Source organism: Mesocricetus auratus, unplaced genomic scaffold, assembly GCF_017639785.1.
Source record: "Mesocricetus auratus isolate SY011 unplaced genomic scaffold, BCM_Maur_2.0 Super-Scaffold_100007, whole genome shotgun sequence".
NCBI classification, from domain to species: Eukaryota; Metazoa; Chordata; class Mammalia; order Rodentia; family Cricetidae; genus Mesocricetus; species Mesocricetus auratus.
In genome coordinates this window covers 31,692,949-31,714,845 of record NW_024429191.1, presented here as the reverse complement: position 1 = coordinate 31,714,845, position 21,897 = coordinate 31,692,949, and the positions used below count along the sequence as shown (strand labels likewise).

The window sequence follows — 21,897 nt, the reverse complement described above, 5'->3', positions numbered from 1 at the left end:
TCACAGAATAAGTGTCCATGAACCTATACTAACATAAAAACTGGCAAGATGGCTCAGCAGGTAGAGGTGATTGCAGCCAAACCTGATGGCCTGAGACGAATCCCTAGGAGCAGAATAGAGAAAGGAGAAAACCAAACCCAGCAAGTGTTCTCTGATGCCCACATGCACACTGTAGTACACACACACACACACACACACACACACACACACACACACACACGCACACGCACACGCACACGCACGCACGCACGCAGAGGAACAAATGTGTGTGTATGTTTGTTTTTAAATACACACACACACACACACAGAGGAATGTTTGTTTTTAAATAATAAAGGGCTGGAGAGATGGTTTGGCAGTTAAGAGCATTGGGTGTTCATGTAGAAAACATGTGTTTCATTCCCACGTGGTGGCTCATAACCATCTATAACTCCAGTTCCAGGAAATCCAATGCTCTCCTCTAACCCTGATAGGCACCAGACACACACATACACGTAGGCAAAACATTCATGCACATAAAGATAAATTTATCTAAATAAAATTTAAGAATAAAAATATAAAACTGAGCCAGGCATTGGTGGCGCACGCCTTTAATCCCAGCACTCGGGAGACAGAGACAGGCGGATCTCTGTGAGTTCGAGATCAGCCTGATCTACAGGGTGAGTTCCAGGACAGCCTCCAAAACAATACAGAGAAACCCTGCCTGGAAAAACAAACAAACCAAGATATATATAGGTTAAGTAAGTGAGGGAGTAGGACAGCCCTTCCCTGGATAAAACCCGTGAGTAAGAAAGGAATGATGGGCCAGGCAGTGGTAGACACGATGAGGTGCCCCTTCTTCAGCTGCCTAGAAACATCCAACCTGAATGCAATCAGGAGGGACGAGCAGACCAATCCGAGTAGAAGGGAATTCTGCCAGAACTCTTGGCCATTCTTCAAAAGTCTCCAGGGCACAAGAGAAAACGATGGAGAGTGTGTCCCAGGAGAGACCACCAGGAGACCCGACAACTTGATGCAGAGTGGATCCCGAGCCAGGAGGAAGAATCAGTGGGGCCACAGTTAACAGTGTGGTACCAACGTTCACTTGCTGGCGCTGATCTTTGTTACAGCCACAATTGCTTAATGACAGGGACAAATTCTGAAAACTGCATCACTGGGTCATTTGGTCATTAAGCAAACACCACAGGGCGCACTTGCAGAAACCCAGATGGCCATGGTTAATCACTCAACCATGGCCTCCTGATGCACCCAGGGGACAGAGCACATATGAGATGCCCAAGGCAGGCAGTATAATCCAGCACCTGCGTTCACAGTAAGTATTTTATAAAGGAACACACTCTATTGGGAAAATGCACATGAGCCAGCCACACACTGTATCATCACCAAATACTATGACATGCACATAATTACTTATTTATTCTGTATACAGTGTTCTGCCTACATGTATGCTATGGTTGCATGCCAGAAGAGGGCGCCAGATTCATTTACAGATGGTTGTGAGACAGCATGTAGCTGCTGGGAATTGAACTTGGGACCTCTGGAAGAGCAGCCAGTGCTCTTAACCTCTGAGCCACCTATGCTAGACTTTTATGGGCAGGTGATAGAGTGGGTGCAGTTTATGTCAGTTATCACATACTCAAGAAATGCGTTATGCCTAGACGGCAATAGGGAATGTTTGAGCTGTTATAATCTCACATATAATTCCTATATGTGCTCAACTGAAATATTACTGTGTAGTAAACAGCTACATATTATATATACATTATGGGTATATATTATGTACTGTGTTATAATGTTATGGTAGATATAAGATTTCAACATTAGAGGGGGTTAAGGGAGAAACAGAAGGGAACTCTAAATGTTACCTTTATCACAATTTTCTATATAAAAACTGCAAAATTATTTCAAAATAAAAGGTTACACTGAGGGGGCTGGGAAGACGACTCAACAGTTGAGAGCACTCGCTGCTCTTGCAGAGGACCCAGGTTCAGTTCCCGGCACCCACGCGGCCGCTCACACCTTTAAACCCAGCACTGGGGAGGCAATCAAAAAAGGAAGAAAAAAAGCACAGAATCACAAAAAACGAAGACACCTGCCACTGAACGGTGCACGTAAAAGATGATGCAGATGGTAAATTTTATACATGTTGTGTCAAACCAAAAACCTGCCAAACCAAAAACCGAAGACTTGAAAGTTAGCAAAAGCCTAGACTCAGTCACAAGTGGGCCAAACAACCTTGCCCTGATTTGGGGAGACTCAACACTCTGTGTACAAAATCACAGGAGTGTAGGCTATTCTGGAAGGGAAAAGCTCTTTCTAGAGCCTCAGGAGCCTAGGAAGACCAACTTGCTCTCTTTGTCCTCTGATGTGTCAACAGCCAACAGGCCTAATCTGTTTCTGACCAGGGACCTGGCAGCCCCAGGAGCCACAGCATGGTTAAGCTTCCAAGATCTCAGTGTCTCAGAAGACTGGGAGAAGAGCCCCCCATCTACAAAGTAGGCCAGCAACAGTGACCAGTTAACCCCTGCTTCCAAACGCCACCTGTGCCTTCAGCCTTTGCTTTCGTTATTGGCAGTCTTAGAGCAACTGAGAAAGAAAGCCCGGCACACAGTGACATCCAGGGACCCTAGAACACTGGTTTGAGTCCTCCACTGCCAAGGACAATCCTCAGCCCTGGGGACGAGGCTCAATGGGTAGTGCTCACCTGGGGTGTGTGAGCCCTGGGTTCACCCTTGCCACCCCAGAGACTGTGATCCCGGAGCTGGGAGAAGGAAGCAAGAGGATCAGAAAGAAGTTCAAGGTCGAGCTTGCCTACGTAACAAGTTCAAGGCCAGCCTGGGCTACAGGAGACCCTGTGTGTCCAAAGGAAAAGGGAAGCCTTGGGACAAGCAGCACCCTGACCTGGGTGCCCCCAGTCCCCAAATGAGCATAGGAACACACAAAACCACGTGTTAGATAAATGTGTTTCTTAACCCTTGCTGCAGCACAGCCCATTAACAGATTGGTGCATGTGTCCTGGCCAAAACACCACCACAGAACTCAGAATGTATAGAGCTCGGGCCAAGGCAGCCTGACTGTTGTTGTCTGGTTGATTTTTGTTCTTTGACATGGAATCTCACTACATAGTCCTGGCTGGCCCTGACCCCACAATCCCTCCTCACCCAGTTTACAGGCCATGTGATGTCATCCTTAACACCAAAATCCTGTCATGAAGGACTTCCAAGGCCCACAACATCCTAAAATGACCTCCCGGGACAAAGGTGAGACCCTTACCCCGTGTTAGGCGAGAAGGAGGAGTCAAAGGTCAGCTTCAGTCCACGGGCGAGCTGCACAGAAGAGAAGGGTGGTACAGGTTAGCGGAGGGCAAGGCCGTGGATGCCGTGACAGGAATGAGTGGAGCCAGAGCTTCTGGCCGGCAGGCCTTACCTGGTCTTCCACGGTGATCTCGGTACCCAGGGTGTTGTCTGTGTTCCACTTCTCTGTAAATGTCAGCCCATACTCGGTCCATCTGTACTTGGTTTCCAGGCTGCCGTTCACTTTGGTGGTCTCTGTGTTGGCGGAGCCTGAGCTGGTAAATTCCTTAAAGGAGAGAGAGTATCCATCAGCCTGTCCTGAGCACCTCTCACCGTGCAGTCCAGCTGCCCTGGGTACCTCTCCCCTACAGTCCAGATGCCCTGGGTACCTCTCAGCCTACAGCCAGCTGCCCTCAGGATCTCTCCAGGCCCTTAAGCAACAGAGAGTCCCCAGCATGTCCAAGTAAAACTATTTCTTTTTTTTTTTTTTTTTTTTTTGGTTTTTCAAGACAGGATTTCTCTGTATTGTTTTGGAGGCTGTCCTGGAACTCACTCTGTAGACCAGGCTGGCCTCGAACTCACAGAGATCCATCTGCTTCTGCCACCCAAGTGCTGGGATTAAAGGCGTGCGCCACCAACACCCAGCCCAAACAAAACTATTTCTACAGTTCAGTCAGATACTGAAAATACAAAGGAGTAAAAGAGCCCACTACCAAAAGGAACCTTCTGGGGAGATCTTTGGAAGACAGCTTCCTTCCTCCCTCAGGGCCCTGAAGTCTGGACAGGAAACCACCCAGCTTCCATGCTGTCCAGCCTCAGACGGAGAGAATCACTGAGCAAAACCTGACACAGTAGAATTCTAAACGCTTCCTCTAACAACTGCTGTAGATACAATCTCGGAAGAAGAAGGATGTTTCCTAATAATACTGAAATATTAAAAACACAGGTGGTGCACATCTTTTATCCCAGCACCCAGGAGGCAAAGGCAGGTGAATCTCTAAATCTGAGGCTAACCTGCCCTAGAACATAATGAGGTCTAGGGCATCAGGGTCATGTAGAGAGACCCTGTCACAAAAAACTAGGCTAAAATAAATAAATAAATACAGAGGTCAACAGGGCTGAAGAGATAGCTCAGTGGTTTAGAGCACTTAGTGCTCTTATAGAAGATGTGGGTTTGAGTCCCAGCACTCACAATGCAGTGGACAATGACCTGTAAAAGAGACTCCAGTTCCAGGGGATGGCCTCCCCAGGTTCCCCTGCATATATGCGGTTCATACAAATTCATGCAGGCAGGTGTGGCACACACAAATACACACAAATAAATACGTCTTTAAAAAAGCATCTGAGGGGTGGTTGGTGCACTCCTTTAATCCCAGCACTTGGGAGTCAGAGACAGGTGAATCTCTGTGAGATTGAGGTCAACCTGGTCTACAGAGAGAGTTCCATGACAGACAGAGCTACACAGAGAAACCCTGTCTCAGGAGAAAAAAAAGGGGGGGGTGTGGGAAGGAGGGGGCTGGAGAGATGGCTCAGCAGTTAAGAGCACTGGCTGCTCTTCCAGGACCCAGCTTCAATTCCCAGCACCCACACAGCAGCTCACAACTGTCTGCAACTCCAGTTGGGAATCTCACAGCCTCACACCAATGCACATAAAATAAAGTTAGACAATTATTTTTTTTTAAAGAGAGAAATAGAGAAAGGTCATTTTTAAAGTAAGCAACACCAAGAACGTGTGTGTGTGTGTGTGTGTGTGTGTGTAGAGAGAGAGAGAGAGAGAGAGAGAGAGAGAGAGAGAGAGAGAGAGAGAGAGAGAGAGAGAGACTAGAGGAGTAGGTCAGCAGTCAGTGGATGAGCACTTGCCTACAGTGCATTAGGTCCCAAGTTTGATTTCCTCCCAGCACCACAAAGCGACGTGTAAAAAAAGCAGCAAACACAACAATTTTACCAGAGGCCACCCTCATTCTCCTATGAACTTTAACAGCCACTGCAGCCAGACCACCTAGCACACAGAGACACGATGACCGCACAGGCAAACTGACACAATCCAAACAGGCAACGCTTTTGGCTCTGCCAGCCCAGCCAGGCAGCCCTGCTGGTCAGGAATAAATATACCATCCCATGCAAGTTGAGTAACTTACCAATCCATTCTCGGACTTCGTTTTCAAATCAAGTTTTATTAAGCCAAAGCCTAAAAAAGAAAACCAACCATAAACAAGTTAACTAACTAAGCAAGAGGGGCTGGGGGTGCAGCTCAGACACAGGGCAATTGCTAGCAAGCTCAAGGGCCCCAAAACGAAGCTAGGACACGTCTGCCTTCCTCCTGGCTATCTGGAGATGCTCAAAACAAAACAAAACTCACTGCAGCCCTAAGAGCTGGGGGCACCTGGCCCTGCTGCTGCTTGTGGAAGCCAATGCAACAGTGGCAGACAGAGAGAACGTAGCCCCCCCTCACCTTGGGCCCATGCGCAGGGGGGGGCAGGGAAGAGGGGGAAGGAGAATGGGGTGTTCCCAGCAGCTGGCAGAGGCACAGTCATTAGACCTGGTGGGCCTATCAGGCTAAATTTAGAATGGCATTCTACTGGGCAGACTCTAGAGCTTGCAAGAGACAAGATCAGTTACTTGTCTTGCAATGCCAGAGCCTCACCACTGGATGGCGCACAGCTTCCGGAAGCTCGTCCTTTTCACGGGACCACTGTCCACATGTCACAAACATGCCAACCCAATTAGTAGGTAAATGCCCTCCATTCCTCCCTCGTTCTGACTCCCTCCTCCAACACTTACCGTAGCCCTTGGTGAAAACATCCCTGGCAGACTTGCCAAGATCAGCATATGTGGGAGGCACAGCCATCTTCTGCCACAACAAAAGAAGCACCAGATATGAATGAATGCATTGGTAATTATGGAAATTAGTTTACCACCAGTAAAAGTTATTTGATATAATTAAACAACCAATAAAAATCACCCAGCTCTGAAAGTTCCAGGCAGCTTCCCCTGCCAGGTGTGGGTGTGATGTGAGCTGTCTCGGCCTTTGAGGCCAGAGCTGGAGGAACTTAGTGATCAACGTGACTTTAGCAGCCCCAGGCCTAAGCACAAACCCAGAGCACAGGGAGAGTCAGTCAATATTTGATGAATGAACGAACTGTCAAAGACACATCCCCAGGAGCCAGCTACTTTACGGAACCGCAGAACTCTCGCCAGTATGACATATCTTCTTACAAATGCCGGCTGTTCCACCGGTAGCTGTGCAGAGGGGAAATCAGTTTCCCACTGCAATCAATGTATTTTGCACATGGCTCTGATTTCACTCCAAGCATCAATGGAGTACCTTTACATGCCACCAGCCAACTTTTCACAGAGTTTTCACATTTCAGGGACTTCCTTTACCATGACAAGCTAAGTAAGTAACTCCTCACTTGAAAAGAAATCCAACCACATGCTACAAAAGGGAATCCTGGGCCTGCAGATGGCTCTGTGGCTCTTTAACCATCTGCCAAGTCTGGCTACCTTTGTTCAATCCTTGGGACCCACATGGTAGAGCTCCCCCAGCAAGTTGACCCCCTGACCTCTGCACCCACTCACATACCCATACACAAAACTAAATATAATTTCAAAACCTGCAAAAACTTGATTTTTGTTTGTTTTTTGAGACAGGATTTTTTAGTCCTAGCTGTCCTGGAACTCACTCTGTAGACCAGACTGACCTCAAACTCACAGATATCTATCTGCCTCTGCCTCCTGGAGTACTAGGATTAAAAGTGTGTACCTGAGGTAACCCAGTCATAAAAAGACAAACATGGACCAAGATAGTGCCAATCTGCACTTCCACTGACAGAGAGTCTGGGAAATAGGAAAGAACCTAAGAGAGATATGCATGGGCATGGTACCCCAGAGAAGAGGAATGAGGCAAGATCTTCTGAACAGATTGGGAACATGGCGAGGGGTGGGGGAGTGGGAGCTGGGAAGAAGAGAGGGGGAGAAGAGGAAGAGAGAATAGGTCATGGGGGAACAGGAAGGTTGAATGGGGGTTAGAATAGGGGGAAGAGGGAGTCATAAGTTAGAAGACAGATCTGGCACCAGTGAGACCTCTAGTGATCTAAACGGATGACACCAACTGGCAGGCTAAACAATAGTGGAGAGACCATCTTGAATGCCCATTCCTGATAATGAACTTGATGTCTATAACCATCCTGGAGCCTTCATCCAGTGACTGATGGAAGCAGAGGCAAACACCCACAGTTAAACACTGAACTGAACCCATGGAACCCAGTGACAGAGAGAGAGGAGCAATGAACAAATTGGCAAAGAATGGGCTGGCAAAACCAGCAGAGACAGCTGATATGAACAGGGGAGAGCTCTTGGACCCTGGGAGGCCAGCATGGGACTGATCCAGACCCCCTGAGTGTGAGAGTCAGTGAGGAGGCCTGGGCAACCTATGGGGCCCTGGGCAGTGGATCAGTGTTTATCCCTGGTATACAAACGGACTTCGTGTGTCCATAACACAAAAGAGGGATGCTCTCTCAGCCAGAACTCTCAGGCGAGTGCCTGGCCCCTACCCTGAGTGAAACGACAGACTCTACATATCTCCTATGTGGAAGGAAGTGGTGATTGATAGGGTGGGAGGCTGGGGGGAGGGGGAGGGGTACAGAAGGAGGGGAGGGAGAGAGAACTGGGATTGACTTGTGAAGCAAACTATTTAAAATTAAAATAATAAAATAAAGTGTGTACCACCAAACCAACACCCAGCCATTTCTTTTTCATTCATAGTTTTTAATTAATGAAAACAATATTAACTGCAAACACCTTTGATTAAATCCTGCTCACATTTAAACATAAGGCACCAAGAACAATGTCTAGACCATGCAGAAGAGACAAAACACACTTCATCTCAATTTACAATGGCCCAATATTATTTTATCCCATGCGTATAACTGCTCCTATCACCGAGAGACTAGAGCAGCAAATAAATGGGAAGCCATTTTCTTGTTTGTTTGTTTATTTGTTTGTTTTGAGAAAATCTCATATAGCTGAGGTTACCCTGGAACTCACTATCTCATTATGATGGTCGATACTGATTGTCAGAGTTGACAGAACCTAGCATCACCTAGGAAATGGGCCCCACCGCCGGTGGCGGCATTCCCTAGACAGCAGAGCAACAGCAGCATTCAGCGCTGTCCGCTTGCTGACTGTGGATCCACCCTGACCTGCTGCTTCATGACCCTGCTGCTTAGCCTCCTGCCCTGTGCACTGCACCCTTGAACACTCAGCCAGAATAAACTCTTCCTTAATTTGCCCTGTCAAAGTGTTTTATCATTGTAACAAGAAAGGCAACTAAGTAGCCAAGGATGACCTTTGAACTCCTCATCCTCCTGCCTCTGGGATTACAGCAGTGTACTGTCACACCTAGCAAGACTTTAACGTTTATTGTACTCCAGTGTGGCTTTCATTTTTAAAGATTTATTCCCTTTTATTTATGTTCATGCCCTGTGCCTGAGGAGGCCAAAAGAAGAAAGTCAGATCCCTTAGAACTGGAGTTACAGATAATTACATGCATGTGTAAAGTGGGACTTGTTTTTCTTTTTTCTTTTTTTCTTAAGATTTATTTATTGCAGGATGTTGGTGGTGCACACCTTTGATCCCAGCACTCGGGAGGCAGAGGCAGGTGGATCTCTGTGAGTCCGAGGCCAGCCTGGTCTACAGAGGGAGTTCCAGGACAGCCTCCAAAAACAATACAGAGAGACCTGTCTTGAAAACAAACAAACAAAATTTATTTATTATGTATACAGTGTTCCGCCTGCATGTATGGTGGCACGACAGAAGGGGGCACCAGATCTCACTAGAGATGGTTGTGAGCCACCATGTGGTTGCTGGGAATTGAACTCAGGACCTCTGGAAGAGCAGCCTATGCTCTTTTCTGAGCCATCTCTCCAGTCCAAGCTGTAAGAGCAGCAAGTTGAGCCGCTTCTAGCCACAATCTGATGATAGTACCGCCTTTAATTCCAGTACATGAGGGGCAGAGGCAGGCAGACCTCTGAGAGTTCAAGGCCAGCCTGGTCTACAAATGGAGTTCCAAGAAAGCCAGGGCTACACAGAGAATCCCTGTCTTGAAAAACAAACAAACAAAAGCAACTATCAAACTACTATCTGGGGAGCCGAGCCTAGAGTCCAGGGGTAGCACACCTCTTAGCAAGCATCAGGCCTTGGGTTCCATTGAGTGTATCATCAAGTTAAAATCCTCCCCTTTTTTTAATCTTTTTTTATTGATGTGTCTGTGGGTGAGTATGCACACATGGGTGCAGGTACCCTAAAAGGCCAGAAGAGGAAGCTGGTTGTTACACATGACTAAGTCAGTCAAATATTTATTAAGCATCTCAGTAGTCAGGGAAAGAAATGGTCTCCACTGTAAGGATGATATATTTCTGGGAGGTTTTATGTTGACAAACTGTATGGAAAAAAATTAAAATCCTACTCTGGGACAGCACACACTGAATTCCATCCTAGAAGAGAAGGCACCATAAATGAAAAAGTCCCATCCCAGAATCATGAACTTCACTAGCCAGAGGAGTGGTTCCATTTTTTTTCCTCTTCCTGAGACAGGGTCTCATGTAGCCCAGGTTGGCCCAGAACGTTCTATGTAGCGAAGGATGACCTTGAACTTCCACTCCTCTACCCCCAAGCTTCTAGGATTACAGGCATGTATCACCACACCTTGTTTGTGTATGGCCAGGGCCAAATTTAGGGCTTTCTGTACACTGGCAGGCACTTTGCCAACTGAGCTAAGTTCCCAGCCTTGTTCCTTTTGCTTTTAAAACACTGTACACCTAAGTTATGAAACTGAATCTTCATATATGACACCTGACATGACACATGTATGCATTTACAAACATGAATACACTTGTCTGTTCCTGACAGGGTGGAGCCCCCTGGGAAAGACTTCAGGTGATTCCAGGCAACGATCAATATCACCTGACCAAAGTCTTCACTTAAGACCACAGAGCCCACAGCACGGCCAGCAAAATAATTTAGCAGGGAAAGGCACCTGCTGCCACACCCGACAATCTCAGCTGGATCCTTGGGACCTGCATGGTGGAAAGGAGAGCCAACTCTCCAAAGTTATCTTGTGACTCCACATACTAAATCAACCCATCAATAAATAAATGATCATCTAAAGAATTAAGAGACAGCCCACAACCAAATGCAATACACTTTAGCATCACCAGCCGTGGACTCGATGCTGACGAATCTGCAGCACAGGCAGTGGCTCCTGATTTCAGAAGCTCTGCTCACCCTCCCCTAACTTTCATTGCTGTTGCCCTTATTTCTTGCACCTGATCAGGCTGGATCCATGGGCAGACCAGCAGCCATATTAGGGTCAGGACAGAGGTGTACCTGACACTCCCCTGTCGGCTCTTCTAGAACTGGGGACTCTCCTCTTCCCACTGGCCCCTTCCCTTCGAACTAACCCGGCAGGCACATGTACCCCAGGGGCAGGCAGGTGACTTCACACTCAGGCCTGGAAAAATGGCACACACCTCAGGCCAGATGGGCCTGACCCTTCCTAAGACGTCAACAGCACTCAATCCTGGACTGAAAGAGAACACAGCCCAGCAAACCTGCAGAACATCTTGGAGGAGAGCCCAGAACATTCCCCATCTCTGCCTGGATTAAGAGCTATCTGTGAAAATACAAAAACGGGGATATGGAGAGACAGCTCCTTGGTTAAAAGCACTTGCTGCTCTTGCAGGGGACCTGGGTCCAATTTCCAGCACCCACATGGTGTCTCCCAACTATTCATAAGTCCAGTTCTGGGGGATTCAATGCATATGGTACACACACACACACACACAAACATCTATACATATAAAATATATACAATAAATAAAATGAACTAAGCAAAGCAAAAAGAGCCATCTGTAGACAGAGCTGTCCCTCTCTGCAGGCCCATCCGCAGTGTCCAAGACCACTAGAGCCCATCCTGACTCTGACCAGTTTGTTGTTGTTGTTGTTGTTTGTTTGATTGATTGATTGTTTTTCAGACAGGGTTTCTCTGTGTAGCTCTGGCTGGCTGTCCTGAAACTCATTCTGTAGACCAGGCTGGTCTTGAACTCACAGAGATCTGCCTGCCTCTGCCTCCCAAGTGCTGGGATTAAAGGCAAGTGCCACCATTGCCCAGCCTTCACTTTATTTTTGTGTATACATGTGTGTGTGTGTGTGTGTGTGTGTGTGTGTGTACACACACCTGCAGAGACTAGAAGATACCAGATCTCTTGGAGCAGGTGTTACAGGTGTTTGTGAGCCACCCAATGTGGGAATTGGGAAAAAAACTCAGGTCCAATGTTAACACCCAGCACTCAGGAGGCTAGCCTGGTCAACAGAGTGAGTTCCAAGGCAACCAGCGCCACACAGAGAAACTGTATTTCAAAAACAATACATACATACATACATACATACATACATACATACATACATACATACATAAAACAGCAGTGCTCTCCCCCTGAGTCATCAGTAGTGTGCCCATACACATGCCTGTATATCTAGTTTTTTTTCTTTTGAGACAGGATCTTATTTAGCCCAGGCTGACCTCAACTCACTAAGTAGACAGGAATGTCCTTGAACTTCTGTTCTGAGAGTGCAAGCATGTTGGATGTATGCAGTGTTGGGGCTCAGCACACTAGGCAAACACACTCCCAACTGAGCTGTGTCTCCAGCCTGTCAGAAGGCGGGTCTTTCCCTCAATTCTTCCCTGGCCTCACGAAAAAGCCCCCCACCCTGCGACAGTCACCTTCGCATCTGGACCAGATCCCACCTCGAGAAAAGGGCAGGACACTAATTACTTAGTGTTCCCCAGATGCATCTTTTGACAATAATCCCAAACCCAGCATGGAAAGCCACCTGCCAAAAAAGAAAAAATCCACAGCAAACATCAGCTAAATCACCAGCACTAAGGAGATTAGTGTCTAGGACAAGAGTTGGGCCACCAGAGTTCAGAGCGGGGCCAGGCTCTGTGGGGCTCCCTTCGGACTATCCTATCATGCTGCCTTTATTTGGTACCTGCTGCATGCAAGTGAACTTGCAGCACACAAAAACAGTCTTAACTGCCAATACTTTACATCAACCATAGTGGAACAAACCTGCCCACATGCAAGTTACACCCTTTCCTAGGTCCCATAAACAGAGAGGGGAACAGAACATGCCCAAGTCTGGGCCGTTTGGACAAGGTGTGCTCTCCACCTTTAGAGGGGAGGGGACTATGTACGGGAGAGTCAAATTCTCTCTTGGGCCCCAAGGCAACAACCCTCTGAGCATAAGATTGGCCCAGCTCTCATCAAATGCCTCCTGTTGCTAGGTTTCAGCGACTTCTCCTCACCCATGCCCCATCCTGTGATACATTTATCCAGCAGGATTAAGGGCAGGCAGCCTGAGACAAGATGAGGGTTCTGCCTCTCCTGAGCAGCTCAGTCTTCCGACAAAAATAAACAGCACCCAGAAGACACCCATTTCCACACACTTCTCAGAACGCACTTCAGAAATGCCTCCCTGGTGGGAATAAAGCTCGGACTCCTCAGGCCCGGAGTGAGAGAGGGCCGCATGCCCTCGCTCAACCCTGCCTGGAGGTAGAAGCCTGGCCCAAGCCCCTCCTAGGCCTTTCTTCCACCAGAATATCCATCACCGCGCACTGTGGATACACAGCTGTCTCCACAGAACTGCACTCTGCAGCATCACCCACACCCCTTCAGAGGCCAGCTCTGAGCACGAAGCACAACAGCCTGACACAGTCAGGCAGCCAGTCTCAAACACAGACAAAAGCCCACACACAGTCAGGCAGCCAGCCACACACACAGTCAGAAGGTGGCCTAAAAAGACGTGACAACAGCTCTGCCTGGGTGTTGGAACTGAGGCACAGCCCGGGGACTTCATGCCAGTAAAAGGCAAGAACACATAGGGTGTGTAGGACAAGGCAAAGCAGACCAGCACTGATCAATGACAGGTTTGAAAAGGACCAGCAAGTCACAAGTAACAGAGTTCCCTGCTTCCCCTCCAGGCTGCCAGCCTACCAACACAAGTCTGCCCTGGCTGACCTTGAACGCATTATGCCAACACCACCACTCCAGCCTAAGGAATGGATGCCCAGCCATACTGGAAGCTCTGAGGGGAAGGATTGTATATCACCTAAGCAGTCTACACAACACACTTACATAACCTCCATCTTTGGGGAGGGGGGGCACGACGTCATCTTCCTGACTCATCAACTACATGCCAGTGACAGCTGCTAATTCTCCATGCTCCCACCCTCCACTCCTCCTCCCACACCACACCCTGAACTCAGAGCTCCTCAGAACCTGTCAAGCATATGCTTGTCCAAATGTGCATAAAGATGTCACAGCCTGGAACACGATGGGCACTCATGAGTAAACATGTAATGAGTAGCACATACAATGTTTTTAATTACATGTATTCAGTGAGCCTGTGTGAGCCATGGTGCACCTGTGGAGGTCAAAGGACAACCTGCAGGAGTTAGCTCTCTCCTTCCACCATGTAGGTTCTAGGAACTGAACTCGGGTCTTCAGACCTGGCAGCAAGCACCTTTACCTACTGAGTCATCTCATCAGCCCTACCAAAGTATCATTGCAAGCTAGGTTTAGCTGCAGCAGCTTCAGAAACTTGGGTCAGAGAATAGTTAAGGGGTGGGCTGAAACTCAGCTGGTAGGTAGAGTGCTTGCCTAGCACGCACAAAGTCCCCAACACAGCGTAAACCAGGTTAGGTAGTACAAGACTATAATCCTAGCCCTCAGGAGGTAGAGCCAGAAGGAACAGATGTTCAAGGTCAGCATTGGCTACATAGTGAGTTCGAAGCCAACTTAAGCTACCTAAGACCCTGTTTCAAAATGGTGAGAAGAGGCTGGAGAGATGGCCCAGAGGTTAAGAGTACTTACTAGCCGGGCGGTGGTGGCCCATGCCTTTAATCCCAGCACTCGGGAGGCAGAGGCAGGTGGATCTCTGTGAGTTCGAGACCAGCCTGGTCTACCGAGGGAGTTCCAGGACAGGCTCCAAAACAATACAGAGAAACTCTGCCTCGAAAAACCAAAAAAAAAAAAAAAAAAAAAAAAAAAAAGAGTACTTACTGTTCTTGCAGAGGACCTAGATTTGAGGACATATCGAGTGCTCGCACGCGCGCGCGCACACACACACACACACACACACACACACACAATTTAAGTGAAGGGAGAAGGGCAAAGAACAAAGGGGAGGAGCCAGGAGGGGAGTTCTAGACTAACTAGGGCTCTTAGGCCAGCTGTTCGCTTACTAAAAAGAGTATCATTGTAACAAAAGGAGGAAAGCAGAAACTTGCTGTCTGACAATAGGAACAAGAAAATTACAATGTAACCAGGAAGTAAGAGCTTCCTGAGCAAGGCAGCTGGAGAGCCCGAGTAGAGTAGACCAGGAGACCCCAGAGCAGCAACCCCACCGGGAAGGGCTGAGCCCAGGCTGAGGGACCCAGTACCCTTAGGGGTGAAAACTGGCAGCTTCAGGCCTCAAAACCAGACACAGCTTTCATTCCAAGAACCACTGCAAAGTGACAACCTCAAGACTGGCAAGATGTCAACGCTGAGATCCAGGAAATAGAATGTGAATACAGTCCCTTTTTTTTGGAGGGCAACTGATGGACAAGTAACTCAGGATTAATCCTACCCACACCCTCACTGTAGGCACCCAAAAACCTATGCCCACTGCCAAACCACATCAAACCTAGAAGTAAAGTGACCAACATGCTCATCATTAGAAAATGAACCAAGAGTAGGATGCTAATTGACTAAGGAATACCAGAGTCATCAGAAACAATGCGATGAGGTGGGTACGGAGGCCGAGGCCTGCATCCCAGCATCTGGGACAAGGAGGCAGGAGGATGAACAGTTCAAGTTCATCCTTGATTACATAGGGAATTTGAGCAGCCTGAGTCATGAGACTGTCTCAAAGCAACAAGAATAGTGGCAGATTATATATGAGAACACAGAACACTAAGTTCTATGAATGAAGAGACCTGGGTTGGGTTTCCAGCACCCACATGGTGGCTTACAACCATCTATAGAGCCAGGGCCAGGCCTTCTGTGCCCACTTCTGGCTTCTTGGGCACTGCATACACATGGTATAATACAGACACATAAAATAGAGAAGGGACTGAAGAGATGGCTTCTTGTTTAAAAGCACTGGCTGTCTTTCCAGAGGGACCTGGGTTCAATTCCCAGCACCCACATGGTGGCTCACAGCCATCTGAAATCCCAGTTCCAGGAGACCCAATGCCCTTTGAGGACACCAGGCATACAAATGGTGCATATACATACATGCAAACAAAACACCCAGCAACATTAAATAAACTTTTAAGATGCTGAAAGGACCGGGCGGTGGTGGTATACACCTTTAATCCCAGCACTTAGGAGGCAGAGACAGGACTCTGTGAGTTCAAGCCTGGCTCCAAAGCTACACAGAGAAACTCTATTTCAAACCCTGCCCTCCCCCCAAAAGACTAGGCTCATTCTTTGCTATGCACCCACCAGAATGGTCAAACTTGTCATAGGTTCTGCCTATGGGTGACATGGGCAGCGGTGTGCCTGTTGGTCTCACACCTAGCCAGGAAGTAGAGTCCCCTGAACACTGGTAACATCCCCATTGGCTCAGAGCCCCACCCCCCAAAGCCAGGGGGAAATAGGACAACTTCCCTGTCATGGCATCTCCCAGACCATGCAGGTACCTGGAAGGACATCAGCCAGGCAGCAGAGCCCCTGGGTATAAAAAGATTCACAGCAATACCCTTTCCCAGATACTCTGTATCCTTACCCCATCTCTGCAAATGACTTCCTCATTATACTGCAGGAATAACCAGATAATAGTGTACATAGATACTATCAGGAGCCAAACCAACACAGCGACCAAACTCTTCTATCACCATCCCAGGAATCCCCTCAGAATGACCGAATCATGGAACACTTTTGGCTCTACTGCTTCTCCAACAATTTTGGGTGGTTTGCCAGAGCAAAAATGAACCAGCTTACAAAAGAGGTATCAGGAGGATGGAGAGATGGTTCGGCTTTTGCAGAGGACCACGGTTCAGTTTCCAGAACCACACAGGGGCTCATTCCATCTGTAACTCCAGTTCAAGGTGATCTGATACTCTCTTCTGGACCCAAATGAATATGGTGTGCTAACATATATTCAAAGAACACACTCAAGCACATACAATACAAGAGGCCAGGTTAGATTACAGCGAAATCAATTATCTATCCCCCAACCCAAGGAATGGGGTGGGTATCAACCTCCCAGCAAAAGGCAGGCCCAACTCAGGAGCAAGCTCAGGCCCAGCTCAGGAGCGAGCTCCCCTTACCCAGACAGATATAATCATAAACACACACACACACACACACACACACACACACAACAGCACAACACTATGGTTCTAAGCAAAGGCAGCCCAGGGTACAGTCACCAGATCCAGATGCTGGCAAGTCACTGGCCCTCTGCTCTGGAAGCAGACTGTGTTCCCTTAAGCAGCTGCCCTCCCCTCCCCCATCCACAGAGTCTCATAGGGGGCAGCCTGGCTTTCCAGGCGCTGCTTCTATTTTAAAATACTCTGGAAGCTGGGCCACCACCATCAGCACAGTCTTCCACAAGGCTTGGGAGAATGGAGCTGACGCAGGGCAGTCTGACTACCCACTCATCCACCCGTGAAGAGGGGAGGGCTATGCTGGCAGCCAGCACTCCAGGGTCTAAGGTCTAGCCAGGCACACCAGGGCTCCAGCATAGGCACAGGCATCTCAAGAGCCCACCCAAGGGGAAAGGGGGTTGACATAGACAGTTCTTTTTAGCATTCAACCTTGGGAATCAGGAGCATCTGGGTCCACATCCTACTCCCCTTTCCAGGTAAAAGACTGGGTTAATCGGTCTTTCCAATCCCATTTTTCATCAGTATAAAGCACTTAATACCGCGGATAGCACCCACAGAAAGCATGAAACAAACACAACTGGCATTCGATCAAGATGACAGTAAGTTTTCATTTATTTGCTTGGTCTGGTTGTTTTTGGTTTCTCTGTGTAGCCCTGGATGTCCTGGAACTCACTCTGTAGACCGGGGTGGCCTCGAATTCAGAAACCTGCCTGCCTCTGCCTCCAGAGTGATGTGATCCACCACAGTCCAGCTTGTTTTTATTTTGAGACAAGGTATAAAGTAGCCCATAAGTGAGCCTCAAATCAAACTCATTATGTCACCAAGGATGACCTTGAACTTGGTCCTCCACCTCCACCACAGTGTGTGTCCCATCACACTGACTTTTTACAGTGTTGCAACTAGGATCCCTGCATGCGGGCATGCATGCTACTGAGCTCTGTGCCCATCCAATAGTTTCCATTGCTATATTTGTGGCTAAGGAACTAACCAAGGCCCTGTTTTGCATACTTATTACTATAATATTGGTCTCTGAGCATCTTGTCAAAGACCCTGAACTACAGGGGCCAGAGTCCTCCTCATCTATAAAGAGGTATTGGTTAGCTGGATACTGTATGGCCAGGTCCTGGAAGAACAACTCCTATCCCATACCAGGGGAGACTAGTCCTTCTAATACTCAGCCCCAAGGTCCTCGCTGGAAACAGGACTTATTCCTCTGGGCTCTACCACTGCAGTTGTCCAACACTAGCTTCAAATCTCTTTCTCTGTTCCCAACCAGAGTGATTTCTACTTTACAAACTCACACCTATGGGCTCCTCAACACATAGCAGCAATACAGTGTGGGAATACTAACAGAGAACTACTCTGTGCCCAGGCACCAAGTATACACAGTAGGGTCACAGAATATGTACACTCTATCTGGGTAGTGGCCTTTAGTGCCAGCACTCGGGAGGCAGAGGCAGGTGGATCTCTGTGAATTCGAGGCCAGGCTGGTCTACAGAGTGAGTTCCAGGACAGCCTCCAAAGCTACAGAGAAACCTGTCTCAAAAAAAAAAAAGGATTATATATACTCGAGCTCCAGAATGGCCAATAGCGACAACCACACCTCTGCAGCAGACCCTGGTGTGTTGGTGCACATCTGCAATCCCAACACTCAGGCAGAGACAGGAAGATGGGAAATTGTCCTCTGACCTCCACATGAGCTGCCCACCTCCAAACAAATAATTTTTTAAAACAAAACCAAGCAAAGAACACTTTATAACAGAGAAACTAAGACATAAGATACTGTGGCTCTTGTCAGTCCAATCAGTGCTGAGAGCCCAGGCTGCCCTCTGGAGCTCTTTCTTGCTCGGCTCTAGGTAAAGTGTTTAGACCTGTGACTAACAGTGACAGGCAGGCCTGTGCCAAGGCACAGCTTTCTGATGACTGCCACAGGAACCCAGGGGAGTACAAAGTTACAGGGTACAGCCTTTCTGGAATCCTGTGGGGGCTAACCTCCTGACTTTGGCAGTTCTCTGCCATAGTTTCCCTCAGTCACTATTACTGCGGGTGTCCATCATACTGTGGGAAACTTCAGCAAGAGCAAAGAGCCTCAGAGCACCTTGGTGATGGGGGTTAGGGTTGCCCTTACACCATCTCAGTATCGCAGAGTCTAGACCTGCCTCAGGTCCGGCGTGAGTACTGCATGGTCCCAAACAGTCCAAACCTCAGTCTAGATAATCAGAAATAAAACAAAGCAATCACTTGGGAGTACCCACTGCTGCAGCTGGGGCCAGACACCTTACTCAAAGCCACACGATGGTAGAAGCCACCAGACACACACCTGTCAGAAAAGGAAGGTGCAACAGGCCAAGGCCTTGGCCAGAATCCCACTCACCCGCGTCACTTAAAGCCCAGAAACACCCGTTTGACAAGTTCCCACAGGACTTGGGAAGTTGTGGAATGTTATTAAGGAGTTACTTCTCATCTCTCATGGCTACTGCTGTAGGTTAGTATGTACCATTACAGTCCTTTAAACATTTGCGATTCTACTAGGCCAGGATAGCTTCTACAAGTGAGATGCCCGTGTCTTCTAATGGGTGTTCAAGACTCCACAAGTTAATGTGCACCTACCACGTGTCAGTTGCTGGGGTAGTGAAGAGTGGCATGAAAAACAAACGGATTTATTGGGGCTGGAGGGACGCGATGGCTCAGAGGTTGAGTGCTTACTGCTCTTGCAGAAGACCCAGGTTTGACTCCCAGACCCACCTCGGGTAGTTCACAACTGCCTAAATAACTCCAGTTCAGGGGATCCAATAAATACCCTCTTCTGGCCTCTGAGGACACCTGCATGTATGCACATAAATTCACATAGGCACAGAAACATACATCTAAGTAGACATTTTTACAAATGAATTTATCACCAGACATTTCTTATCCACCTAATGTATGCCAAGTGGTTCCACCCAACACCCTGAAGACAACGACACTGCCTGGGTAAAGAAGTCCTTCACGCATCTCTCTGGTCAAAGGGAGGGGGCTTTGGATGACACAAGGCTGGGCTAAGGCCAGACCCTCCCTGCAATCCAGTTGGGTCTGCAGTCAGACTTAGTGGTCCAGCCTGACGACTGTCAGTCTCTAAACTGGCAGTGTTTCATGAATTATCCTCCAATTAGTCAATGCCTGGTAGTGCACAAATGCTTGTTACTAACATAGTAACAATGGCATTAAAATAGCAGGACTGCATGGTTGAGTCCCTTTCGGGGCACAGTGTGAAACAAGAGGTCTGCGGGGGTGGGGGAGTGAATTCAATCCTCCCCAAAAGCTCCTAAGGTAAGTGTCGAAGTTTCTAAGATGTCCTTGTGGGTGACCCAAGGCTCCGTGTTAATCGTATCATTTTATTCTTCCTCCAAACTCAATGAAATATATATAATTGCTTCTACTTCGCAGATGAAAAATTCGAAGTTTGAAATCTTCCTACCAGTGTGACCTTGGACAAACCATGAAGAGTTGTGGGCCTCCAATCAGATGTCAGGCCCTGAAAACAGTTTCCCGAATGCTCAGTCGCATTTGGAGACACAGAACAAGGAATCCATCCCTAAGGCCAAAGAGGCCAAGGCAAATCGCTCCCTATGGGTCTCGCCTCTAGCCCAGGCCCAGGTGCTTGTCCCTGAGGCCTAAGTCCACTCAGGACAACCCGTTCCGTCCGGAAAGGCACTGGCATGCGCGGGAGGGACCCAGCGCCACCTACTCCGGGCGTGGGCCGACAAGGGCGTGTAGGGGCCGGGGGCTCCAGGGCATGCCCAAGCCTGGAGTTCGTCCTCTCGGCGGAGGAAGCTGGGTCTGCACAGATCTTCGGGGCTGCCGAGGAAGGGCTTGGACTGAGGGAGAGTCTCTACCAGATCCATGCCGACGAGATCTAGAGTCAAAGGGCGCCGCCGGGGAAGGTCACCTACACCCGCGGCCCGCCGGGCCTCCACGCGGCTGCCCTTGCCCTTCCGCCCGCATGTTCGGACCTCCCCTCGCTCCCAACTGCAGGTGTTCTGGATGCTCTGACTCGGATCTCTTCCTCCCGAGATCAGCTCGGCGCCCACCCTCCAGGCCTCCTCTACCCGCCCGTTGAGCCTCCAGGCCCGCGATGATCCTCCCTGGTTCACCCTTCCCGGGGCCAGGTTCCTAGGCCCTGCGCCCTCGCCCGATCCTTCCTCGATCGCCTCCCTCGAGACTCCCCAGGAGCGCTGCCCGAGGCCCCCAGGGACTTAGGCATAGCCGGGGCCCTCTCTGCTGCGCCTACCTCGGAGGCGGTGACGGCGGGAGCAGCGGCAGCTACGGCGGGGGCTGCGGCGAGGAGGCTGGGAGCGCAGGGAGCGGGCCGAGGGAGGAGCGGCGCGGATCACGGCGGCGCGAACACGCCCCAGACCTGCGCGCCCGGCCCTGAAGCTCCGCCCCCGGCTCCACCCCGGACAGCGCCCTGACCTGTCCCGGGGTCCTTTTCCCACCCCGCGAGCAATGCACTGGCCCTTAGTGGCTCTGTGACCATGTGGGACCGCGCGTAAAGGCCTGCGTGCACCCGGCCCAGGGCGTTAGGGAAGCGTGGGGTTGACGTGCGTGAGATGTGTGCGTGCGCGGGGACACGCGGGTCACTGCTGGAGCCTCCAGGCTGCTGGAAGCATTTGGGAAGAGGGGGAGGGGAGCTTCCGGCACATTGAGCCTGGGGACCTCAGCTATAAGGGCGTTAGAGCCCTGTGGCTCCTGCGCAGCCTCGAGGCCTCGAGTTACCCGAGGTCCCGTGGAGACACTGGGCTCCGGAGGTGGCGCTGCATAGGGCAGAGCGGCTACTGTCGTCCTCTCTTCTGCGCTCCGACCTCGCTATACTAGGTTTCCGGAGCCTGCGACACGCCCGCGTGCGTCAGCGAGTGAATTGCGAATTAAACTCCCCTGACAGCCGGCTCTGCACTGCCAATTTGCGTGCAACTTTCCCTCGTGGCGAAGCCGCTAGCCGCCATTTCCCAAGCAATTCAGAAACTAGAGAAGGCAAAGTGCGTTTTGTGAGACTCGCTGCAGAGTCTGTGTGGAGAGGTCACGCGGGTTCTGGATGTCTGCTCTCCTGCAGTGTGGAGCGGATGGTAACTTTCCACCAGCCTGGTCTCCTTCCCTACTGAGAGGCTCCCAGAATCCCACGCCAATCAAAT

General features: G+C 49.3%; 1 protein-coding gene and 1 non-coding gene across 2 annotated transcripts in view; both read right to left on the bottom strand.

Annotated features, from left to right (window-relative positions):
* Vdac1 (voltage dependent anion channel 1) overlaps window positions 1-21,258 on the bottom strand; it is a 29,788-nt gene extending 8,530 nt beyond the window's left edge. Inside the window, exons 1-5 of the mRNA XM_040748608.1 lie at window positions 21,000-21,258; window positions 6,073-6,142; window positions 5,430-5,479; window positions 3,425-3,577; window positions 3,272-3,324 (exon numbers count right to left, since the gene is read on the bottom strand). Of these exons, the coding sequence (XP_040604542.1) occupies window positions 3,272-3,324; window positions 3,425-3,577; window positions 5,430-5,479; window positions 6,073-6,139 (323 nt within the window). The 5' untranslated portion in view covers window positions 6,140-6,142; window positions 21,000-21,258. The remainder of the gene's footprint in view (window positions 1-3,271; window positions 3,325-3,424; window positions 3,578-5,429; window positions 5,480-6,072; window positions 6,143-20,999) is intronic.
* Window positions 8,136-8,263, bottom strand: LOC121141660. The gene has a single exon (XR_005878624.1). It is a non-coding gene; the product is annotated as a small nucleolar RNA SNORA20 (small nucleolar RNA).
* Window positions 21,259-21,897: the final 639 nt, after the last annotated feature.